Source organism: Vidua chalybeata, chromosome 1 (genome assembly GCF_026979565.1).
Source record: "Vidua chalybeata isolate OUT-0048 chromosome 1, bVidCha1 merged haplotype, whole genome shotgun sequence".
NCBI classification, from domain to species: Eukaryota; Metazoa; Chordata; class Aves; order Passeriformes; family Viduidae; genus Vidua; species Vidua chalybeata.
The window spans coordinates 13780410-13802928 of record NC_071530.1 but is presented as its reverse complement, the minus strand read 5'-3'; the positions used below and the strand labels follow the sequence as shown (position 1 = coordinate 13802928).

The 22519-nt window shown below is 37.1% G+C and overlaps 1 protein-coding gene across 24 annotated transcripts in view; it reads right to left on the bottom strand.

Moving 5' to 3' along the window:
• The window catches only part of PARD3 (par-3 family cell polarity regulator), a 487425-nt gene that overhangs the window by 134104 nt on the left and 330802 nt on the right, over nt 1-22519 (bottom strand). For 18 of the 24 annotated variants that reach the window (XR_008429410.1, XM_053935684.1, XM_053935553.1 and 15 more), the window contains 4 exons: nt 18545-18696; nt 17460-17504; nt 10962-11189; nt 3654-3870 (listed from right to left, as the gene is read on the bottom strand). Coding sequence is in view for 23 of the 24 variants with exons in the window: in XM_053935684.1 (XP_053791659.1) it covers nt 3654-3870; nt 10962-11189; nt 17460-17504; nt 18545-18696 (642 nt within the window). In the remaining variant the exon portion in view is untranslated. The remainder of the gene's footprint in view (nt 1-3653; nt 3871-10961; nt 11190-17459; nt 17505-18544; nt 18697-22519) is intronic. The other 6 variants (XM_053935564.1, XM_053935534.1, XM_053935599.1 and 3 more) reach the window with 3 other exon arrangements.

Here is a 22519-nt window from a genome sequence, read left to right as displayed (position 1 = left end):
TATTCTCAACGTCTTGGAGGTTCATTTTTACCTAAAGATGTTATTCCTCAGACACATCCTTTCCTGAGACTGACCACTTGCTGGACATACTTTACATCATCAGTTCAGTTACCCATCTAATAACTGTATCCAAGCTTGCACACTGGGAAGAAGCATGAATTAAGTAAAGGGATTGTAAGTGAGCAGCAGCACCACAGCAGATGTGTCATTGCATCATCATCATCCAAAGCCTTCAAATATAACATCTCAAATCTTCCTCTCTCATATCCTATGGGGATCCATTTTTATAAAAATACTCTGTATAGGACAGGGGTAAAAGGAAGGGGAAAAATGTACCATATACCATTTTTCTCTCTCAGGAGAGGAATGTCAAAGAATTGCACAACACAGAGACCCATTAAATTAATGTACATCTACCAGCACTATTTACAGGCACACTTTGAAACTGTGAAGACTCTTTCTTAAGGCAGCACTACAATAACTTTTTCAACTATTGATTGTTTTGTCAGGTTAATTTTTATCAAGAAACAAAATCTCTACTTAAAAATAAAATCAGACTCAAAATAAGTAAACATACTTCATATTGCATCTGAAGAAGCATACAGATTTTTATAAACTTCTGATGTCAAATCTACTGAAGGCTTCTCAGCAGTGAAACAAGAAACTAGTAGAACTTCATATCAGCTTCCCAAAAACTATTTGCTCAGCTGGCAGTGGCCACCCAGGCACCCTCTAACTGGAGAAGGAGGAACTGCACAGCTTTTCACTGGCCACAGCATTTGGCACATGATCCTCTTGAAAGGCTAAGACAAGAATGAGTCCAATACTCAGATAAAAAAAATAGATTCAGGTATAAGCAAAGCACTGCAGCACCTGCCTCTCCTCCAATAGACCAAAATTTCTGCTCAACACTTTGCTACGCTAACTTCTGTCCTCTTCTCATCTGTGAGGAGAATTCTCAGCCAAATGGCATAATTAATCTGTTGTGTGTTGATTTGAAAAAAGAAATACACACATGTTCAGACATATTTATGTCACAGTCAGAAGGGTGAACTTCCAGCCTAATGCTGGAAAAAGGTCTTCTGGGAATAATGGGACTTGTGTGTGTCACAGTCACACAGTTTTGCAGTTTTCAGTTTGCAGCTCTCCGCCAAGGTTATGTCAATCCTCTTTACTATGTTTGACAGCAGTAAAACAATGGAGGTGTTTAGAAGATTTTAACTTCTTATCTGAATCATCCAGAGATTTCTTGGAAATGATGCTGAAGGATAAAGGTAACTTAGGGTTCTCTAGTGGGACTTTGCATCTCACAGTAGAGTTTAATGAAGATTCCAGTAGCAAATCCTAAGATTTTAACTGAACACAAGGAGACTTATTTTTATACATCACACAGACTCTTCTTTATGAGATGCCAGTTTGCATATACGTAACAAAATGACCTTTGGCTAAATACAGACATTGGAATAAAGCGTCAGTTAATAGCAACTTCATCCTACAAGTGTTTTTGACCATACAACCTAATGAAGAAAGATTATTTAAAGATTAGAGCACTGAAAAGGAAGAAAAAAGTGGAAAAGGAGAAAAAGATCGACAAAGAAATTACAATGTTGTACAGAACTAAAACATCCAATTATGCTTTGATCCTGGTTTGAATTTTAAATGTTACTGTCATCACTATTTTCTATCACACAACTTCTTTCAGTGATTACTTGATATCTATGATATATGTCAAATGTACAGAAAAACAAAACATGTTATAGGTAGAAGTAGTAGCTTATTTTGCAGACATAACAAAGCCCATCTCTCAAACATTATTGAGAAGCCTGTCAACAAGGCAAATCAAGCACCAAGTGGAAATGAGGCACAATGCTTAATTCTCTCAATCAGCATTTTCTTGCTTGCCAGGAACACCTCTCCTGTGTGGGCTGACAAGGTGCAAGCTAATTTACAGATCCAGGAGGAGTCAGCTATATCCAGACAGCACTGCTCTCACATTAATTAAGAGGAGACTGAAAAGTAAAGTTCACTCAGAAATGGTAGTGAAGGAAAAAAACTCAAGAAAATGTTGACTGTTATGAAGAGCAAACAACAAAGCATTGGATCATCCTATCACTCAAATTAATGTTGTTTCCAAATTGGAGAGTTCAGAAGTGTTATATCAAGCACACAGGAAAGGTTACCTTGCCTGGCCCATGGAGCTGCCCAAGCTTTCTAGATGCTGTAAACAATTTCTGACTGAACTCACAAGACAACACTCAAGGTATCCAAGATGCTACTACTTAGAGCCTAAAGAATTTATCATGCATATTGTGCCTCAATTTTACTTGTCATTTATGCTGTTTAAAAATGACAGAGCGCAGAAAAGAGCCAGTCAGCATTTCACATCTCCTGCCTTACACACTCTTCCACAGTGGGGTGCAATGCTCTGCTCCAGGCTTGAACTGACACAGGCAAATGTCCAGAGGATGAGGGCATCCCCATGGGCTTCACAGGCTGCAGGACCCTCTTCCTACCTGACATGTGCGACTATCTCCTATAATTCTTCTTCTGTTCTATGGCATACACTGTCTAAGAGCCTGGTATTATTTACTGTTTTCTAAAGCAGATTTCAAAACAATATTTTCTAATTAACTACATTTTTTCCCTAATTAACCACTTTTTCTACTTACTACTCTCCTAACATCATTCTCAGTCACAGAACAATTCTCAAGAACCTGTGCAGTTACCACACATGTTAAACTAATATTTTACAGGATAAAGAAAGTAATGGGGTGAAAGCTAACTGAAGCTCCCCTTATATGTTTTCAGAGCAGAATCATTAATAAATAATTAAAATAATACCAGTACCTCACTTTAAAATTAAGTAACAAAACAAACGCTGCTTTAATATTGCTTTTTCTTTGAAATGTGTTTATTTACTCTAGCTGGTTAAAAGAAGGACTGGTTTTCTTGCTCTCTCACCCCTTTCCACAAGTGATCAAAGATGTTTGTCATGTTACAACATTTACCCACAACAGCAGGGAGTACCTCAGCAGTGAGCTCCTTTCAGATCACTTATGTCTGCTGGAGAGATGGCTCCTTTAAAAAGAACTCAGTGTTTGGGTCTTTCACTGACCCGTTCTCTTTGGATTCTCAGAGCACACAACCTTAGATACTGTCTTCCTTGAGAGAAGGATGCTGTTTCTCAGTCTCAGACTGATTAATCTCTTTCACATCATGCCTCCATGATACCAATAGTCTTAATAGCAAAGCAAAGAAAAACATTCATTTAGCAACACATAAGCTTTGGGTATAGCATTAAAGAAGAAAAATAAAACAAAACCACAAATGTTTTGAGTTGTCAAAGGATATGTGCATGACTTAGACATCTCCAAAGACTCTTTCAAAACCAAGCAGTCTGTGGCTTAAAATTACTTTTTCCTTTGCCTTGCCTTTCCTTTGGCCTGCCAGGCATCTCCTTTGCTTTCATTCTGAGCTGCTTCCCTTTTATGACACCACCCATAGGCTCAAAAATTGAGAGATCAGCCTATATACATTGTGTATGGATCTGCATAGTAAAATATGGCCTCAGCAAGAATTTACAATATAATGACTAATTAGAAAAAGAAACTTCTTTTTATAATTCATTCTACATTTGATTGCAAAGTACCTACCTGAACATGTCTCCTAAGCCTTTCAGCATTCCTTTCTTTGCCTTAATCTTATCCTTCTCTTTATCTCGATCTTTCTTCTTTTCCTTTCCAGTTTTTTTTCTGTCACCTTTATCTTGGCTTCCATTCATGTGTCTCTCTAATGAGTGGGATGGTTGGTCACTTGCTGTGGACACAGATTCTCTACCAGATCTTGAGCTCTCCTCTGTGTCTTCCTCCACTGAAAGCACATATTAAGAAACATCAGTGACATAAGAACAAACAAAAAGGGCAGACTTTTTGGTATATTCCATAATGTATTTTGAAGCAAGATATATGCAAAACCACAATAAACTCTTTTTTTTTTTTTAATCAGTATCTGCTTACATGGTTTTCTGAGAGTGTTCATTAGAAGTATTAAACTCATAAAAGCCAGGAATTCACCTTTGCAGACCACTCTGCAAAACACAATTTGCACTTTATGGGTACTCTGGATAATGTATGGATTAATAAAGAGGATTAGCAAAGTGATATTAATTGGCCCATTTTGTTTCAGTATCTAAATCAGTTGAGGAGAGATTTAGAAATATCTGCAAGAAGTAACAACATCAGTGCAGCATGCCTTGTCCATAAATTCTTAGTAATATTCTCATAAAAATATGAAAGTCATTAGGGAGTGTTAACCCTCAACACAAGCCATAATAGACTTTTTTTTCTTCTGCAAGCAGCATAATAGTTTTGTTATGCTTCTTCATTTCCTGAAGCCATTTAGAACACATCATGCACAATGATTGTTATTTTTGGTATTATTATTGGTTGAGATGGGGCAGCCTGGGAGGTTGAGGTGGGGAGATTTCACCCAGTGGAACGAGTAAAATACTTTAAACGCAGATAACATGTTCCTTCTCTGTTTCTAATTCAAGACCGGGAGTACTAAAGCACACCCAAGGTTAGATTTAACACTCCACATGTATTTCAGAAAGTTTGAAAGAAAAATTACTAAAAGAAAAAAAATCCACTGAAAACCTGAAAACTGCTTCAGTAGTTTAATAAGAAAGAAATAAAACACTTCAAGCTGGTGGGTCAGAACACAGCACTGCATGCCTTGTGACGCTGGGACGTTCCATGAGCTCTAACATTTTATATCATCACATTTAAGGAGGGCTCCAACCATCTCCCAGCTTTCCAACAGACTGCACAAAGCAGCAATTAAGATCACAGATGCATACTTAGAATTGCCTCCTGTAGTTCCAATGAATACAAAGGCTCCAAACAACTTTTGGCAGTAAAATTTGAAAAAATACAATCTTGCTTTATATATACACAGTCTATGGAAAAAAAAAATGGTACTCTATAAGATTTTGAAATGGTCAATGCTTATAGAAGGGGAAAAAAAGTTTTTTAGTTTCAGCTCTGTTTACTACTTCTTAATACTCTGCTAATATTGCTCAAGATCTCAGCAACTCTTCTACAGCCACCAGAAGAGTGTAATTCTTCAGAAATTTTTCATCTATAGACTACTGTAGAATATAAACTTGCTTTTCTTAGTCATCATTCATCTTCACCTTACAGGTAAATCATTGAACCTGAAAAGTCTACAAATCACTGACTGAAAGCCATTCAATACGACGTCTTCTCTCTCTTAGAAACTTGCTTTCAAAATACTCTTTATTCCTTAATATCAGATGTGTCTAATAGACTTTGCACTTATTCACCAAGTATCAAGTTTTCTATAAATATTCTCCAGCCCTGGATGATCACACAGACATATTTCAAGAAAAATATACCATGTCAGATACATCTCAACATTATTAACTATTTTTGAATCTTAACTGGCACTCTGAAGTACAAACCACCAGAGTGGCCGGGCCTTGGCATTTAATTCAGGACTGCTATGAGTAAAGCAGATCATACAGCTTCTCAACGGTAGAAACTGTTTTAATATTCATGTTATTGTATTTTAGGAAACTAATAGTTCCTACACATGCCTCTGTACTAGCTGTTCTTGTACTTTTTTTGGTCCCAGCACTTTTTAATCAGTGTCTGGAATGATATTTGGTTATTATTAAAAGAATTGTGGAAAAACACTTTGGAATAGAAATGTTAATTTTTTACATGTTAATTTATAGCTACAATCTGTTCTAACTAGACATTTAAAAGACTGTACTTGCAAATGAATATAATTAGCAAAAAAAAAAAAAACTGTATGAAATTTCTGACAAATTTTGAGATCAACTGTTTACTTAGAATTTCACTAGTAGAATTTTAAAGATGAATCAGTTTTGACCTATGTTTGTTCATACTCACATAACAATACATTAAATAAATGATAAATATATATGTATTGTTTACTGTGCTGTGCTGAGCTGTGGAACAACTTGTCATAACAGTGTGTTGTGGTTTAGGAAGGGTACTCCCCAGCGTGGTACTCCTGCTCAGACTCTCCAAAACATGTGCCACCCACTCGCTCCCCCTCCCTTCCCTTTGCCCCTGCAGCAGGATGGAGAGGACAGCTGGAGGCACAAAAGGTAAAGATCAGGGGTTGAGATGAGAACAGTTTACAGGAAACAGCAACAAGAAAACCAACAGTAACACTATGAATGAAAGAGCACACAAAGAAAGAATTGGCATGCAAATTCTCACCCGTGACAGCACCCAACTGGTTCCTCCACTACTCTACAGCACCTGGTCCCCGTCCCTGGAAAATGATGTGAGGTGGTGCAGAATAACCTCTGGGTCCTGGCCATGCCCCCTCCTGGCTACTGCAAAAGTCAGCCCTGTCCTGGCCAGAAGTAGGACTATTTTTGAACAAAGCTTTCACTTACTATTAATTTTGCACATTCCATGAAGAACATTGTCTCATTTCTACATTAGTGTTGCAATTAATATTTGTCTATCATACACAGTTTGCTTGCAATTAACCCAGTAGCTCAGACTGAGGCCTGTAAACTGGGATACCTGTTCTCCTGGAGTAAACACTGGTCTCTCTATTAGACTAAATAGATTTCCAGATCTCTTAAAAGGACCCAACATGAAGAAGCTTGTTTCACTTCTATGCAGTGCAGTCATCCTGCAATTAACATACATATAATTACTAGTGTTTAGAACAAATGCAAATGCTGCTCAATTAAAATTCAAACCCAGGCTACAAATGAAACTTCTAATTTTTGTTATGTTGCAGTAATGACATTAGGTTACTGCAAAACGCAGGATGTATTTGTTTTGGTGCTGTTATTTCCTTTTTTTCCTGAAACCTCCTGCTTCCCAATTCAGGATGCTGAAGCCAAAAAATTAAATTGGAGTATACTTTAAACATCAATTAAACTGAACACTAGTGTCATTTCATGAACCACACTGCAGTATGGAGAACTACACAAACAGGTATTATGAAGCTGTTCTCCTAATTAGCCCATAAAATGGAAAAGATGCACATGAGGAATCAAAGCTACTTAATGTGAAACTATTTTGCCACTAAGCTTCTAGGCCTCTTATTGTGATATTTAATACAGCCCTAGATTCCAGCAATTAAGATTCAGCAAAAGATTAGAAAGCTTTGTTGATCTCTCCCAATCAAAATGCCTTGCTCTTCTTCGTGCCACTAAAGATAAACATTTTGCTTCTAGTCAGCTATTTCAAGTATTAAAGAAAAAACAAAAAAAGAAACAAACAAAAAAAAAAAAACAAAAACAAAAAAAAAACGGAAAAATTATCTGCAAAAGCTGAACACCCACACCTCTTTCCACAAATGTTCCTTCTTTACCGCCACTAAAACTCACACGCATCTTCTCAAATACTTAAAATGTTACCTCAGAACCAGTCAGTGTCATCTGATTTTAATCCTACGTTTAGTAATTTAATAGCATGTTGTTCCAAAGACATTTAGAAGAGTCAGCCCCTTTGTCATATATGCTACCTGTATTCTTTATGGCTTTTGTGTATGGAATGATGACATGTTAGGAACTCCTCTATACAATACACTGCAGCGCTATTATTTGCTAATCCAAAGCAGGTCACTGTCTGGAAGACAAAGAAACACTTCTAGCACTGAAACACTTGGAGAAAGGCAAAAAAATTCAAGTAAGACAAATGGATCCAACCTCATTTGGTGATGCCTTGGGGCATCACCAAACTGACCACCAGCATGTTTGTCTGGGTTTTATAATGAGGGAAAGTCACATTCTAATTTCAAACAATTATGGAATAATTAAATACAATTTCAAAAAAACTTAGGCAACATCGTTATGGCAGCAGTGAGGCATTAGTTACATTAGATCCAGATTGTTAAACTCCTACATATTCGTATGTGCTCAAACTTTGTCCAGCTGAAGACACCATTTGGTAAATTCCCTGGAAGCCTAAGTCCATATAGAATTGACACAAAGTGGAGCAGACTGCAGTGTTTGAGGTTTAGTGCAGATACAGACGTTTTCATGAAGACAGGTGACATAAGGCTGGAACAGCTCTTAAGCTCCCACAGTCACCAGAAGAAGCAAAAATCCTCAAGAGTAGGATCATATTTACAGAAAAATGCACATGTACTAAAGGAACCAGCTGAACCTTCTGGAGCTAAAGAATGAAGTCATTTTTGTGGATAAAAAAGCTGATGTTGCAGGAAGAAAAAAGAAGCAGAAAAGTTGCTGGCAAACATGGGTTTGAGTAAAATGACGCTTACAGCATCTACCAATTAGATTAAGAAAAAGATGTGTGCTTGCCTCATAAACAAAGTAGAGCTACCAATCAAGAGATGCGTGGACTAAGTGGAGCTACCAATCAAACAATGCATGACCGTGTAGACCACAATAAGAAGTAAATATAAACAGTGTTTAGAAGCACAAAAAATGGCTTTTGCTTGATTCATATTGAATCACACAGGAGTCCTTTGTTTTCTCTCCTCACTCAAGGCCTGAATTCTGTCCAATCAACTTATTATATTTGCCTTGCTACTCATCTGCTTCTATGAATCTGGCACTTCAGACTTCTGGAATGTTTCTTAGATGTTTTATTACCATATGTGGAAGCTATTAGAACACAACAAAATGCATAGTTCTACACATATAGCTTGGTCACACTTTGCTGATCCTTACTTTACCATGTGGGATCTGACTATCTGTGGGATCCTTGCTATTGCTCTCTCGTGAGCTGGCTCTTGGTCCAGTGCTGCAAGACAACTTCATCCAGAGATGAGGGCTAAGACTCACCCCATGACATTTTGATTTCAGCCAGCAGGCTTTGTCTGGTCCCTGCTTGTGCTGGTTTTGGCTGGCATAGGGTTATTTTTCTTCACAGTGGCTTTTATGGGGCTGTTTTGGATTTGTGCTGAACACAGGGTTGATAAAATAGAAGTGTTTTTGTTATTGCAGAGCAGGGCTTACACAGAGCCAAGGTCTTTTCTGCTTTTTGTATGGCCACAGTGGTGAGGAAGTTGAGGATGTATAGATTGGGAGGAGACACAGTCAGGACAGGTGGCCCCAGCTGACCAAAGGATATTCCAGACCACATGGCATCGTGCTCAGTATATTAAGTTGCGGGTAGAAGGAGGAAGTCGGGGACATTTGGAGTGATGTCTTGATGGTGTTTGTCTTCCCTAGTAACAGTACACATGATGGGGCACAGTTCTCCTGGGGATGGCTGAGCACTTGCCTGCCCATGGGTAGCAGTGAATTAATTGTTTTGCTTTTCTTGTGTCTGTGGCTTTTGCTTTCCTATAAAGCTGACTATATCTCAATCCACAAGTTTTCCAGCTTTCACCCTTCCAATTCTCTCCCCAGTCCCACTGGTGGGGGAGTGAGCACGCAGCTGCCTCGGGTTTGGCTGCTGCAGGAGTTAAGCCACAACACTGCTGCTCCCATGTGAAGGATCCAAAGGGCTCCAAGTAATTCCTTGCTACTCTCTATGCATTGCATCAACAAGCTTAAAAACCCTTACCAGAATCTCATAAACCTATACTCACCTCATGACAACTGTTTCGCTATATTTTTGATCAATTGAGGTTTAACCATCTGTAACTTCTGGATAAACCTTGGATATCTGAAGCCTCAAACCAGGATATTGCTATCAGTGGGCTCACACCAACAAGGTCTTCTATAAAAACATGGTCTTATGTCCCAAAAGAACACAGGCACGCAATTTGTAAGAATAAGCAGGATCATCACACATTTTCTCACACCTGTTCTTCTACTGGCCAGAAATAGACTGACAGCCAGCAGCACCACACCAGCATTTAGCCTCACTACTGTGTGAAATTGTTAGGTGCTGGAAAAGCAAAGCAGAATTAATTCCATCTGTAGCTACCTTTAAGAAAAGTGACTAGCAAATTTATCTCCCTTGCAGCCTCAGAACACTCTTAAAAAGAGGCAGATTAAAAAAAAAAAAAAAAAAAAGGCCAAGAGTTTTTAAAAAATAAGAGTGGTTACAGAAGTAACTTATAAAAGAGTAATAGGGAATGATGCTTATGAAACAGAATTTCTGAAACTAAAAAACTTTAAAAAGAGTGAAAATTCCTTTTCAAGCCTTCATTAAATTCAGACTAAATACTTTACTACTTCAACCTCCCCATCATCATCTTCATTCATAAACTTCTAACTAGCTGCAGGTTGATTAAAAAAAAATTCTGCTGGTGTGTGACAAGTTGAAAGTAGTACAACATGAAGGTTAAAAATTCAATGATTTTAATACAACCCCTGATTGAGGTAATTTACCATTCATACTATTTTCATTCAATATGAGTTGTCATTTTACCAGCCCATTCTTACATAGTTCAATAATGATAAGGTTAGCTTTGAAGTGATTCTTTTATGTTAATGACATTCTCCACATGTTGGGTCATACTTCGGGTTAAAGAACTGAAAATGTAAATGAATGCCCATTAGGGTGGGTAATAGCTGATCATTAACTTTATATTTTATTAGATCTGCCAACCTCACTCACTCTAATTAAAGGACAGTGATTTCTTTTTATCCCCCCCCAACACTACAAACGTACTATTTCAAAGTTAGATGCCTATATTTTTGTAACACAAATTTAGTGGGTTTGCCCTTCTACCTATATTTTTTTCTAGTTTACATTAGTACATTAATTAGCCGTCTTACAGAATATTTTCACAGTAATTTAAGTAAACACATTCCCAATAATCTTATTCTCTTATTTTAGAAAGGAAGAAAGCTGCAGAGTGCAGCGATCCGTTAAAGCAAATGAAGGGAAAAAGCCTAAATATTGATGAAGTTTGTTCTATTCTTTTAAAATTCTAAAATTATGTTCTACTACTTTAGTCACTTTCTAAAGGAATGAACCTATGCCACTAACACTCATTATGCAAAACAACAGTTTACTTACAAGTTTCCATGCCTTCATCATCATCATCTGCTACAGGTTTATCGTATGATTTGTCTATGGCAGCTCTGAAGCTTTCGTTGCAGCCTCGTCCTCGGATAATTCGTGGGCGTGGGCGGTGGAAAGGAATGTCACCATTCAGAGTCACCTCAGCAACGGCTGTCTGCAAGCTTTCTAAGGAGCTGGATTTCTTCAGACCTAATGAAGGCCCCACATCTCTGGTTGGGGAACCTTAGTGATTTAAAGGGGGAAAAAAAGTAATTAGAATTAGTATTGAGAACAGCATGCTTGATTATGCATATCCATCCTGAAAGTCTTTGGGGACACACTTAACATTATTCACATCATCTCTCAATAATCTGTAGGGAATTCTCCACAGATTTGTTGGTCTCAGAAGCAAATGAGTATGTCAAGTCACAGTCAACGGAACTGACAATGTTAGCAATGTCTGGCTTTTCAAATCAGTGAAGAGAGACCAACATCCATTACGATTATTTTACACAATTTAAATGACAAAGAAATCACAGGGCTTTAAAAACTTAGCTCATACAACGAGCACAGATGCATATCTAACAGCATCTTACAAAACAATTAACTGTTTTTGGTTTGAGCAGAAAATTTCCTCTGTACTAGCAACTGATGAACAGAGAGCAGATTATGGGCATGAATCCTACCATGTTTAGTGTAACAGTCATGCAAAGTAGCCTGACCTCTAGCTTCAAGGAACATGCTGTTTGTCTGAGCTTTAAAGACTTGCATCAAATTGCTAACAATTTCATAATTAAATGCTTCTGAGAAGTATCAGCTGACTTGCCCAGATTATGTGAAATTGCTTAACAAAAATCTGTGGAAAGGACCCAGTAAAATGGGCAATACCAGTTATCCAGTTGGAAAATAAACACACTCCTGGCAGTCATGACGCGTGACTGTTAGGGCAGCACTACTACAGCTGGGGCTGAGGGCAGCTCTTATCACTGATAAGAGGGCAGCATGTCCAGAGATGTGCCAAGGAAGCCTCAGACAGTGTTCTGCAACAGCCTTTCTCCATCCAGACTTCACTTCTCAGGTTTGTGGGTTAAATGTAGAGCCTTTGTTCTTAGACTACCACTCGCACTGCAAATCACCTCACAACTGCACAATGAGACCTCATACTAAAGTTAAAACTAGGAAGAATCTTTCAGGGGAAAAAAAATCAAAACACACCCCATTTTATTGATTTTATTCAAAAGTGCAAGTACAGTCTTAGCTAGATTTTCCACAGGACTTGGGAGTGGAAAACAAGATGAGGTGGGACAACATCATCATGGCTACATTTCCTAAAATTATGAGACCAGAGCCTTCATTTGTAATATGAAATTTGCACTTTTTCTCCACCCAAAGGGAGCACAGAAGAGAACTGTTATGGCACCACAACAGTCCCAGGTGGTAGGCTGTTACCTAGTTGACATCAGCATCCTTATCTGGCAAAAATAAATTTCACAGCCAGCCACCACTGAGAGCCAGAGCCAAGGCCTGAATCCCCAGGAATACCGAAATTCTTAACAGTACATTAGTAAGCATAGGTGTGAATAAAGGTGTAATAAAGGAAAACTACCTCTTTTAAGCATTCAGCTCAGAATAATACCGAGTTCTGAAGATGGTCCCTATTCTGGTAGATACTAGGAGACAGCATCTGTCACTGCTCTTCATGAAAGGTATGTGAAGTTACCTTAAATTGGGGAAAACTGCTACTGCACTACTAAAACTATTCAGTATTAGTTGGGGAGGAAGGGGGGTGTCTGTCCCCCACAGAAGAGATGCTGAACAGCAGCATGGCAAATTTTCTCCACATCATTTGTTACCTTGGTATGAGATGAAGCAAGGCAGTGAATGCTGTCAATTTCTATTCAGCTATTAAAAGTCTGAGCAATTACATTAAACTGAAATCCCTCAGATCAAATAAATTCAAACAGCAGCTGTCAAAGTATTTCCCTTCAGCTGCCCTACTGATAAGATTAACTTGTAAACAGAAACAAATGAAAAATCTACCCTCCCAGGTCTACACAACTCCTGCAGTTTGGTTCCCCCGAAGTCTGTAGTCCTGCTGCTTGGACCCTTGGTCAGAAATAAATGCACCCCAACAAATGAGAAATGTTTTCTTCATGAATTCCCACCTCCCAGAAGAAGCCACCCTCTCACACACAGTCTGTACTTATTAGAGGGCTGAGGGTTGTGAGGATGGTTGGGCAGAGCACAGGGCCAGCTGGGACCAGAGAGGGTCGGTGGCTTCCCAGCTGTGCAAACAAGCTGCAGTCTGGAATTGCCAAACTTCTGAAAATGGCCTGAAGTCTAAGGTGAGCATTTTACAGAACATTCTCTCTGCCAAGTAAAAGCACTCCAAATTAGACAGTGCCCTATAAAACTGTCCACTTTCTAGTCCATGGTCAAATCTGCTATTCCTCCACTAATGCCTGCAGTATACAAGAAATGAGACTTTAATTTGCTTTTTATTTTTCAAGATTGTATTTTTTTTTAATTGTCTATGAGACAGAAAGAAAAAAAAAGGATGTAACATCTTGGAGGAAAAAAAAAAGAGGAAATGGGACAATCATATATAAACCAGCTGTTTGACAGATCCAATTTCATACACAAAAGGAAAGGGTGTCCTCTTACATAGCAACTTACTGTAAACTTCCTTATTCCACATTCTGCTTTGTAACATTTCAAATGAAATGCTCATATATCTCTTCCTAATCAGAGTGGCTCTTTTTGTAAACAGTAATTACAAAGAAGGCATTTATGTGCCCATTTGTGTTCATAAAGAACATTAAAAAAAGTTCAATTTCCTGACACCCAATATAGACCTTTGTGAGAACTCTATTTATGTAAGCTGTGTTTTCCCAAAGGATGTCCCATCTGGGATATGACCTAATGTTGAGTACCATAAAACTAATAATGGATTACATAAATGATAAGAATATTTATTGAACTTGGGTGGCCATGAACACAAATGTGAACAGGTTGCAGAATCTGAAATGGGGAAATCTCCTCTCACAAGCAATTTTATCAGTGTGATCACAGAGCTATGTATCTTTTAATACCTTCACTATCTCCTATGGCTACTTCATAGCAAATCTTACTATTCTAAAAATAGTTTGGTGTCCCTGTAAATAGTGTGTTATGAATTTATTACTGGAATTCACCAGTCAGAAAGTGAGTCGTTTACCTATAATCTGGTAAACACCAGCAAACTTTCTTTAAAATGGATTCTGTTTAAAATTTATGAGTCACATCAAAACGCTGTTTTCTAAATACAAAAATGTCAGCATTTTCTTCCAGCCTTTACAGCACTGGTGGTAATCATCAGAAGCGTTATCTGCTCAGAATGAGCTCTACTCCTATTTTGACACCAGAATTTAAAGTAGAAAAAAGGAGAGGAAAAGACACATCTACCTAAAGCATATTTATATGACTGAAGATGAAAGGGATTCTTTTATCATTTTTAAAATTTGAAGTTTATCAAAATCTCCCTTTCCAATGATTTTCTTAACAAATACCCTTTGAGGCAGATTCATTCCTCTGTATCCCAGCAGCCCTCCTGCCGTGACTGCCACCATGCATCCTCCTCACAGCTTGGCAGTGCCCACACCCTGTCCTTCTCCCAAGGGCTTTGTGACCTGCCAAGTACAGCCCCTGTCCCCCACACATGTCCCTCCACTCCCTGTGTCCCCAGCTGGCCAGTCCTTGGGGACAAGGACCAAGCCTTGCCCTCCCAGCCATGCAGCCACCCCTTGTTCATGCGTGACTGCGCAGGTGCCTCTCCCACGGCACACACACCTAGGAGACACTGAGTACACAGACATCGCACAAAGCCTGTGCGCTGCTCCCTATCCCAAGTCCTTTGTTTCTCCCTTGTGCTGACACTGTTTAACAACTCACTGTGCCTCCCCTTATCTCACCCTAAGGTAATTATTTATACAGTGACACCAATCCGCTTGGGTGATTTGCAAAGGCAGAGCCCACAATGTCAAGGGATATATTATGTTTTGTCCAGTGGCTAATTTTAGTCTATAAAGCAAATTTTTCATCAGCACGTTCTTTTAAATCATTTAAAATAACAATTTTTTTTTCTTTCTGAAAAATTAGTTTTATGACCTGTCAAGTCAAATGCTACCTGCAACTGATGCCAAAAACTTCTCTGGATTTCATTAAACCAGTTTTGCAAAGGCATAAAGTCTACTTTCTAAACACCTTCTTGAAGGACATTATCAGTGAGTCTATTTACTTAGTAATATCTGCTCCATTACATGTGATAAATTTTTCCATTTCTAGTTCAGTTCAGACACTAAGAGATTAACACTACATCTGGGGAAGGCAAGAGAGGAATAAAGCAAGAAATTGCATAAAAACCAGTTTAATTTTGATTCTGTTTAATAAAAGTTTAATTAAAAAGCATTGTGTAGGAATAAATCAATAAATAATTTAAATAAATGTTATTTGATTTTTTTCTTTTTCATTTTCATAACATATATGGAAAAATAACCACCTAGAGCTATAGTATGCTTGGGACCCTATAAATGAGCCATGCTCAATTGCTACTGAATATACTTCTAACCTCTAGGATGAACTGTAAACACTACAAGGATTAGGTACTTCAAGTGAACTATAGAAAGAAAAATAATTAAAAAACTATTACAGTAACTAGAGCTGGGGAGTTCTATGCTCTCCTTTTCAGCCAATACTATTAAATCCAACTGTGACAGTAACAGAGTTTGTTTTTATCTTTTCTAAAGTAAATAATTGCTGAAGTTTTCTGGCTTCTAGAGTTCATTAAAGCATAGTTCACCACACATTTGAAGCTTTTTTCTTAGAACCAGACAATTTTTAAGCCAAACTACAGTAAGTGGTTTGTTTAACAGCTACATCCATCTTCAGTAACGGGAGATATCCAGTGTTTATATACAAAACCTGGTTAAAAGCACGCAAAATAAATAAAATAAAAGTACAGCAAAAGGTGTTTTCCTTTTTTCCAGCCACTGAATTTTTTTTCCAGCACATTTGCTGTGCACGAAATATGTAACTGCCTAGTCCAGACAGCATGGTCATGCTCTTTCACCCAAGTTGTCCAACTTGTCTCCTTCTTTTGGAATTTAATCCAGGTGTTACACATAAAGGAAAACTACACTCCATTCATACCACCCTTTACTGATACCACCAAAACCACTATGCATCTTTAATAACTGAGTATTGTATTTTTCTAAAACACATGGGTTTTACACCATTCTAATCACATCCCATTCAACTACACAGGTTAATAAGAAAATGAAAAATAATTTACAATAATTTTGAGTTTGGGCTTTAACTTGTTTTTATGTGAATAATGCTTAGAGGTGAAGACAGTTCCTAAGCACCAATTATTACCACAACCATTAACACTATTCATACATTCACACTCTGATGGCTTTAATCCTCTAAACATTCATACATTTTGATTTTGTTTACTCATTCTTTTTTTGCAAAGCTGCAAGTCTATGGCCATATTCTGCAATGTTTTAAAAGCTAGAAGACTTATCTGTTCAAATAGAAATTATAGTTTTATCACTTGATTACTTACAGCTTTTGAGTATTCCTACTCATGTTATACAGTCCAGTTAAACAGAGATGCAGTTGTGAATTAGTAAATGTAAATTCTCTATTGAATGCACTACTCCTCAAATCATGCTAAAATAAATAATATTTTCAGGTTAAAAAGGTGAATTGTTCCTAATTAGAGCTAAGTAATGTTATGGTATCCTCTGGATCTAGCCTAATTAAATAGCATTCTATGGGTCAGAAGCTAACTTATATTAATAAATCATAAAGGTTCATAATTGCAGTTGGTGCATTATTTTAATTACTAATAAAAAATATGCCTTGAAAGCTATTTCTCATTATCATTTTGTGAAACATTACAATGAATGGTATGTGGAAAAGATTCTATTTACATATTCTTTTGTTCTGTTACGATGCTCATGTTTCAGCTCCAAAAGCAAATCAACTTGCACAAAAAATCTTCAACTCAATGCACAACATGTATGTGATGACCACTTAAGGAAAAGGCAGCAGTTTTCTAATTAAAATAATTAGTTTCAAGCACTGTGTTAGCACTGTAATAGCCAAACACTCGACTATTCTAAATCATCTCTCTGTGCACTACAGTTTGAAGCTAGGAGGAGATTTTCCAAGATATTTTTTTGAAAGGACAAAAAATCCCAAACAACTCTGAATATTTATGAGTTTAAAGTGTAGAAACAGGTGTCTGCCTACAATCACATGCATGACCTGGCTGAATATGCTACCCTAAATACTTATCTCTATAGAAAAATTTCCTTTTTCTGTACGACTTGATTATTCACAATAGAAAGCAGCCATGCAAGTACTGGAATATTCATGTTTTCATGCAATTTGACTGGCAGTTCTGTAATTGTGGTAAGCTGCTTTGACCAAGGTTTCTATAGCAACAGCCTTACTGTCAATTCTTACCTGTTTTCTGGTCATCCATTGTACTGAGCTTAGTCTCGTCAGCTACTGTTAAAAGGTAAATGCATAACGGTTAGCCCAGTTAGTGCCCATGCCCCACATGCACTCAACATTCCTCCTGGTTTGCATATTTTCTTTTCAAGTTAGGGGACCTTAGAAATGTCCTACTTCATGCAAATAAACTGCAAGAGTAAGCAAACATTCTGGGTAGAAGTGGCAGCAAACTAGTAACCTTCATGCAGTCAGTCATTCACATCACAGGCAGGTACAGTATGTTATTGACACGTTAGCACACGCCACTAGTCAAGACAAGTCAACACCTCCAATCTGACTGCAGCCTGAGGATGTTTGTGAATTAGGGATTGTAGGCAAGACACTCACAACTATTGTAAAGGAGGGAATTGCATTATATTTTATTATCCTGAGTAGGGAATTCTGTGTGTTTAAGCCATCAAAACTCACTGTTTGAGGTTACTAGAGTCTGTACTTCAGAATCTAAATTCAGTGGCAGAAAAATTGATGGGCTTGTTAGCAATTACTTATTCTCAGTTGGTTTATCAGTTAAAATGATCACTGTGATTGCCTGTCTTAGCCACTGCTACTTTATAGGGCTTCTGATATAAATATTAAAACTTGGGTCTCAAACAGATGTCAAACCATTTTCTAATTCTGAATTCATCTACAAAATGAGAGACTATGAAAGATCTTTAAGGCTAACTGCATTATAATAATGGACTGAGAATAAACCCGGCTACCCAGAACCACAGTGTGGTACAGTTTTATACAATCATTCTCTATGAATTGGCAAATGCATTTTTCACCTCCTTTTTAATAAATACTGTTTACTGCATTTAGGTATAACCACATATCCAGAGGACTATGATATTTGAATGTATGGACATTTACAAACAACAAACAACACCCAGGCCACTTGGCCATTCAAGTTAGTACTTTACTACCCACAAGTAGACATTGTGTGCAATACTACTGCACATACACAATCTGTTTGGAATTATAAAATCTATATACTTACAACATGAAAATCAGGTTCAAATTAAAAAAAACAAAATTGAAAAAACATCACTCACTACCTAGATCCATGCTTTTGGATTTTCGTGTTTTAACAAACTCCAACTGACTGGCATCTGAAAATTGCTTTGTACGCTTTTCTGACATGCTCTGGCGTCCAAAACCCTCTCGCTGGAAGGCAAGTACTGGATCAACATCTGGACTAAGAGTGCTGTAGGAAGGGAAAAAAATCATGCGAACATTTATCAAGATCACGCAACCTTTCACTCTTCAGAGAAAACCATTTATTTAGCACGTGACTTCTACCAACGATTAAGTTCACAGTTTTAAATACACCACTGCAAGTATTCAGTTACACACACAATGGATTTGTTTTACTGCATTAAGCAATTCTAGTTAAAAAGTACCAAGAATTTCACTTACACTTTTAACAAAAGATATACACATCTGGTGTACTATACATATTCTATCAGAACATAAAGTCCAACACAGGAATAATTTGCAGGAGAATAAAACAGTTCTTTTTTTCTTCCTGAGAAACAAATTTATTCTATTGATAGAAATTTATCTGGTTTGTCTTTATCAGAAAATGTTTTTACTAAAGCATAAATAGAAACTGTGCTGCCTGAAGCCCACAAAGCTTGAAACTTCGTAATTTAAAAATTCTGCATTAAAATTTCTCTCCATATGTGAAATTTCTTGTAGATTTTTCATAGCTTCTCTTGCTTTTAGCCTGGTTATGACAAACAACCATATATTTACTCATTGCTTCCCCATAGAGCAAGTATTTGCCACAGTAGATCCACCCCCTAATCAGAAAAGGGGAGAACTGTATTTGTTTTTTGTTTCTTCTGTGGGTTTCTAAACTGACTTCAGCTCAGGGAGTCAGGTTTTCAGCGAGCTGCCTCAGAAACATGCTGAAGATAGATTTATTAATGGTGCTCGAAGACTGGCAAAATCATGAGTGCAAGAATGAAGGCAAAATTTGGTGCACAAGCTAAAAACATTTTTTCAAAAGGCAAGATTGCATACTGCTAATAAACAATACGAAAGGAAATTTACAAAAAGATCTTCTGGCTCCTAGAAAAGGGGATAGTAATATAGATCTCTACTTCAGCTGGCACAAAAAGAAATCAAAAGCATAAAATACTGAAAAAAATCAGTGTTTTAGACCATTGTTATCTATCCTATACGTAAATGATCCCTCAAAATCCCCTCTTTGAACGCTGTTGTACATCAAGATAAAAAAAGTTAAATATTTTGTCACTGAGATCTCTAAATAGATCTCTAAATACCACTCAAGATATTTTGTTTAGTACCATCTTACTGTTTAGTACCATGTTTCTAAAGAATTGTTTTTACTGTAAGGGCTAAGTATAATACACATCTCATTCCTAGTGAGAAACAGGCAAATGGTGAATTTTTGCAAAAAAAACAAATTATACTTTTAAATTCTGTAACATGCACATGTTTATGTATGCCATGTACTCTAATTTACAAAAGTATCTTTGATCAAGAAACACCTGGGTATTAGGCAAAACAGAGAAAAAGAGGTAAGGAAAGTGTCCAAAGGCATAAAATACTATAAAAGATGAAAATCACTATCCTCATTGCCAGACAGCCAAAAAGAAATTCAGTCTAGTAATGGCAGATTTACAAATAATAAGATATGTGCTTGTGACTGGCATATAATACTTCAGTGTGAGCAGGATCAGAGCTTATGTGAATAAAGCCAATGTCAAGTGCCTTTTGACTTTAATGTTTCTGGCTCAGGCTCATAATGTTTTACATTTAATTACTGTAACTATTTCAGAGATGTCTGCGCAATTTAGCAATGTTCTCAAGCATATGCTTAAAAGCTCTGATGAATCAGAGACCATACTCAAAAATAACTATTTAGTCCTAACATTCACTCCCACAAAATAGGGAAAAAATTATCTCCTCATGATAGAAAGATAAAACAGACAAGGCCAATATACACTTCTAGCATTTATAGCAGTGCAACATGTAGCTGAGTAAGAACCATCTAAATCTGAAAAGGTCCTCCAAAGTGACTCCAACTGAACTTACAGGGTTTCAACACCTTTCATAATCAGATCATAATTGACTTTACCAAGGCCACACATAAGTTTTTGGCTCCCTGCTAGTCAGCCCTGTCTCTGAAGGCCAGAAAAATGTGGTTTTACTAAGTGAGAATTTTTTTCCAGCAACATCTGTTAGCACAGGCTCACGTTTGTTAAAGTGATTGGCTTCATCTTGCCGAACAAAATGTATCTTGTGACACTTTCTTCAGAAAAAGTGAACTTATAAAATTATTTGTTTTGGCTCTGTGCTTCTTTTCTCATACAAGCTTGCTTTGATCCACCTATATAAAACTTCTAGTAGAGTAAAATATTATTTCCATGTAAACACAGCACACACTTATATGTTGAACTTTAAGTCCTAAGAACAGACTAGAACTCCAGTTCAAATATAACTTGAAAAGGACACCACAGGTCCCAGAGAGAGCAGTAGGGTCTGCACATGGCATCAGCAACTGGAAATTTGGGAGGCTGGAATCCAGCATTTCCACTGATACCACTTTTAAAGACTTTCTGCTTCCCTTATCTGGCCTTGTTACACCTCCCTTCCACACATACTTATTAAGGGAATTATTATTACACGTTTGCATAGTATCCTGCACCCTAAAGGTGCTACTTAGTGCCTTTATTTGAGCCCTACGTAGAGTTCTGAATTTTTAAGTCTTGTTTTACTTCTATTATTAAGAACCCATGAGTGTGTTTCAGTAATTAAGGAAGGAGTGGATCACAGGAGTCTGAATGCATGTACATTGTCTAAAAGTATTCAAAAGTCCCCAAGAAGAGCCACAACTGCAAAAGCCAATGAGCACAGAGGAGGAATTAATGTCCCTAAAAATGCCTCATTTTAATATTTTTCAACTACATCAATAACAGACAGAGGTGAATTTATTGCAAGTCATTAAGCAATGCCAAATGCAATTTACTATATTCTAGAATACTTAACAAATAAGATTTCTGGAATGACAGCTGATCCTTAAAAGAATGTAACCGTCTTCTGACCCTCAATGTTATTAAAATTCCATTTATTAATCCTGTCTTATTGGCCTTTTGTTTTCATAACATTTTCATCAAGGATTAGGGAGATATTGTGAGCCTGAAAAAGCTTACATTTTCTTCTGTGATTCAGAACAGCTGCCATTCTTGTTTGGATAACCCTTCATCCATATTCTTAGTTTTACCCTTTGTGCCTTCCAGCAAAATCATACAATGCACCTTCATTTTACAAGTCTTCCTTCATCCATTAGCAACAGGAAATTGTAGCAACAATCTAATTCTATTGCCATTTACTTTTATTTACAAATAGAATACATTAGATACTAAAGCACAACACTGCTTTAAGTGCCTCAACTCTTTTAAGTGCCATTGTATCTGAAGACCTTTACAGTTTCTCATACACAAACTTAATTTTTTTTGAGTGTGATCAATTCTACAATATCTAATACCTGTTTTCTTTACTGTTACTTAATTTACAAAGAAGTGTATGAATAGCAAGACACACTGTAGAATTCAAAGTAAAAGCTTCTGCAGTTTTCAAATGGGTTTTAACTTTATTTCATAGGATTTTGCTCACATTCAGCTAAAAATACTCCCTCAGAAATAAGCTATTATGTGCAGGCTTGAGGACGATTCTATTTAAATGTCTCAGATTCTCAGCTTTTACAAAAGACAAATGGACTTTTCATGAACCCAGATTACAGGTATGACTAGTCCATAAGAAGAACTGCAACATCAAAAAAAAAAAAAAAAAAAAAAAAAAAAGGTAAATGACAATGAAAAAATGACATTTTCATACAATCATTAAAACAGAGCTTAAAATACAGAATTCAATTCCTGGACATAAGATAAAATAAACTAGTTTAAAGCAGAGAAGAAGCTGACAGGTGCATATCAGCCAGCAGGTGCTATTGCTGTTCTATTAAGATATTGCTGACACATTCATAACAGGCTCAAGAG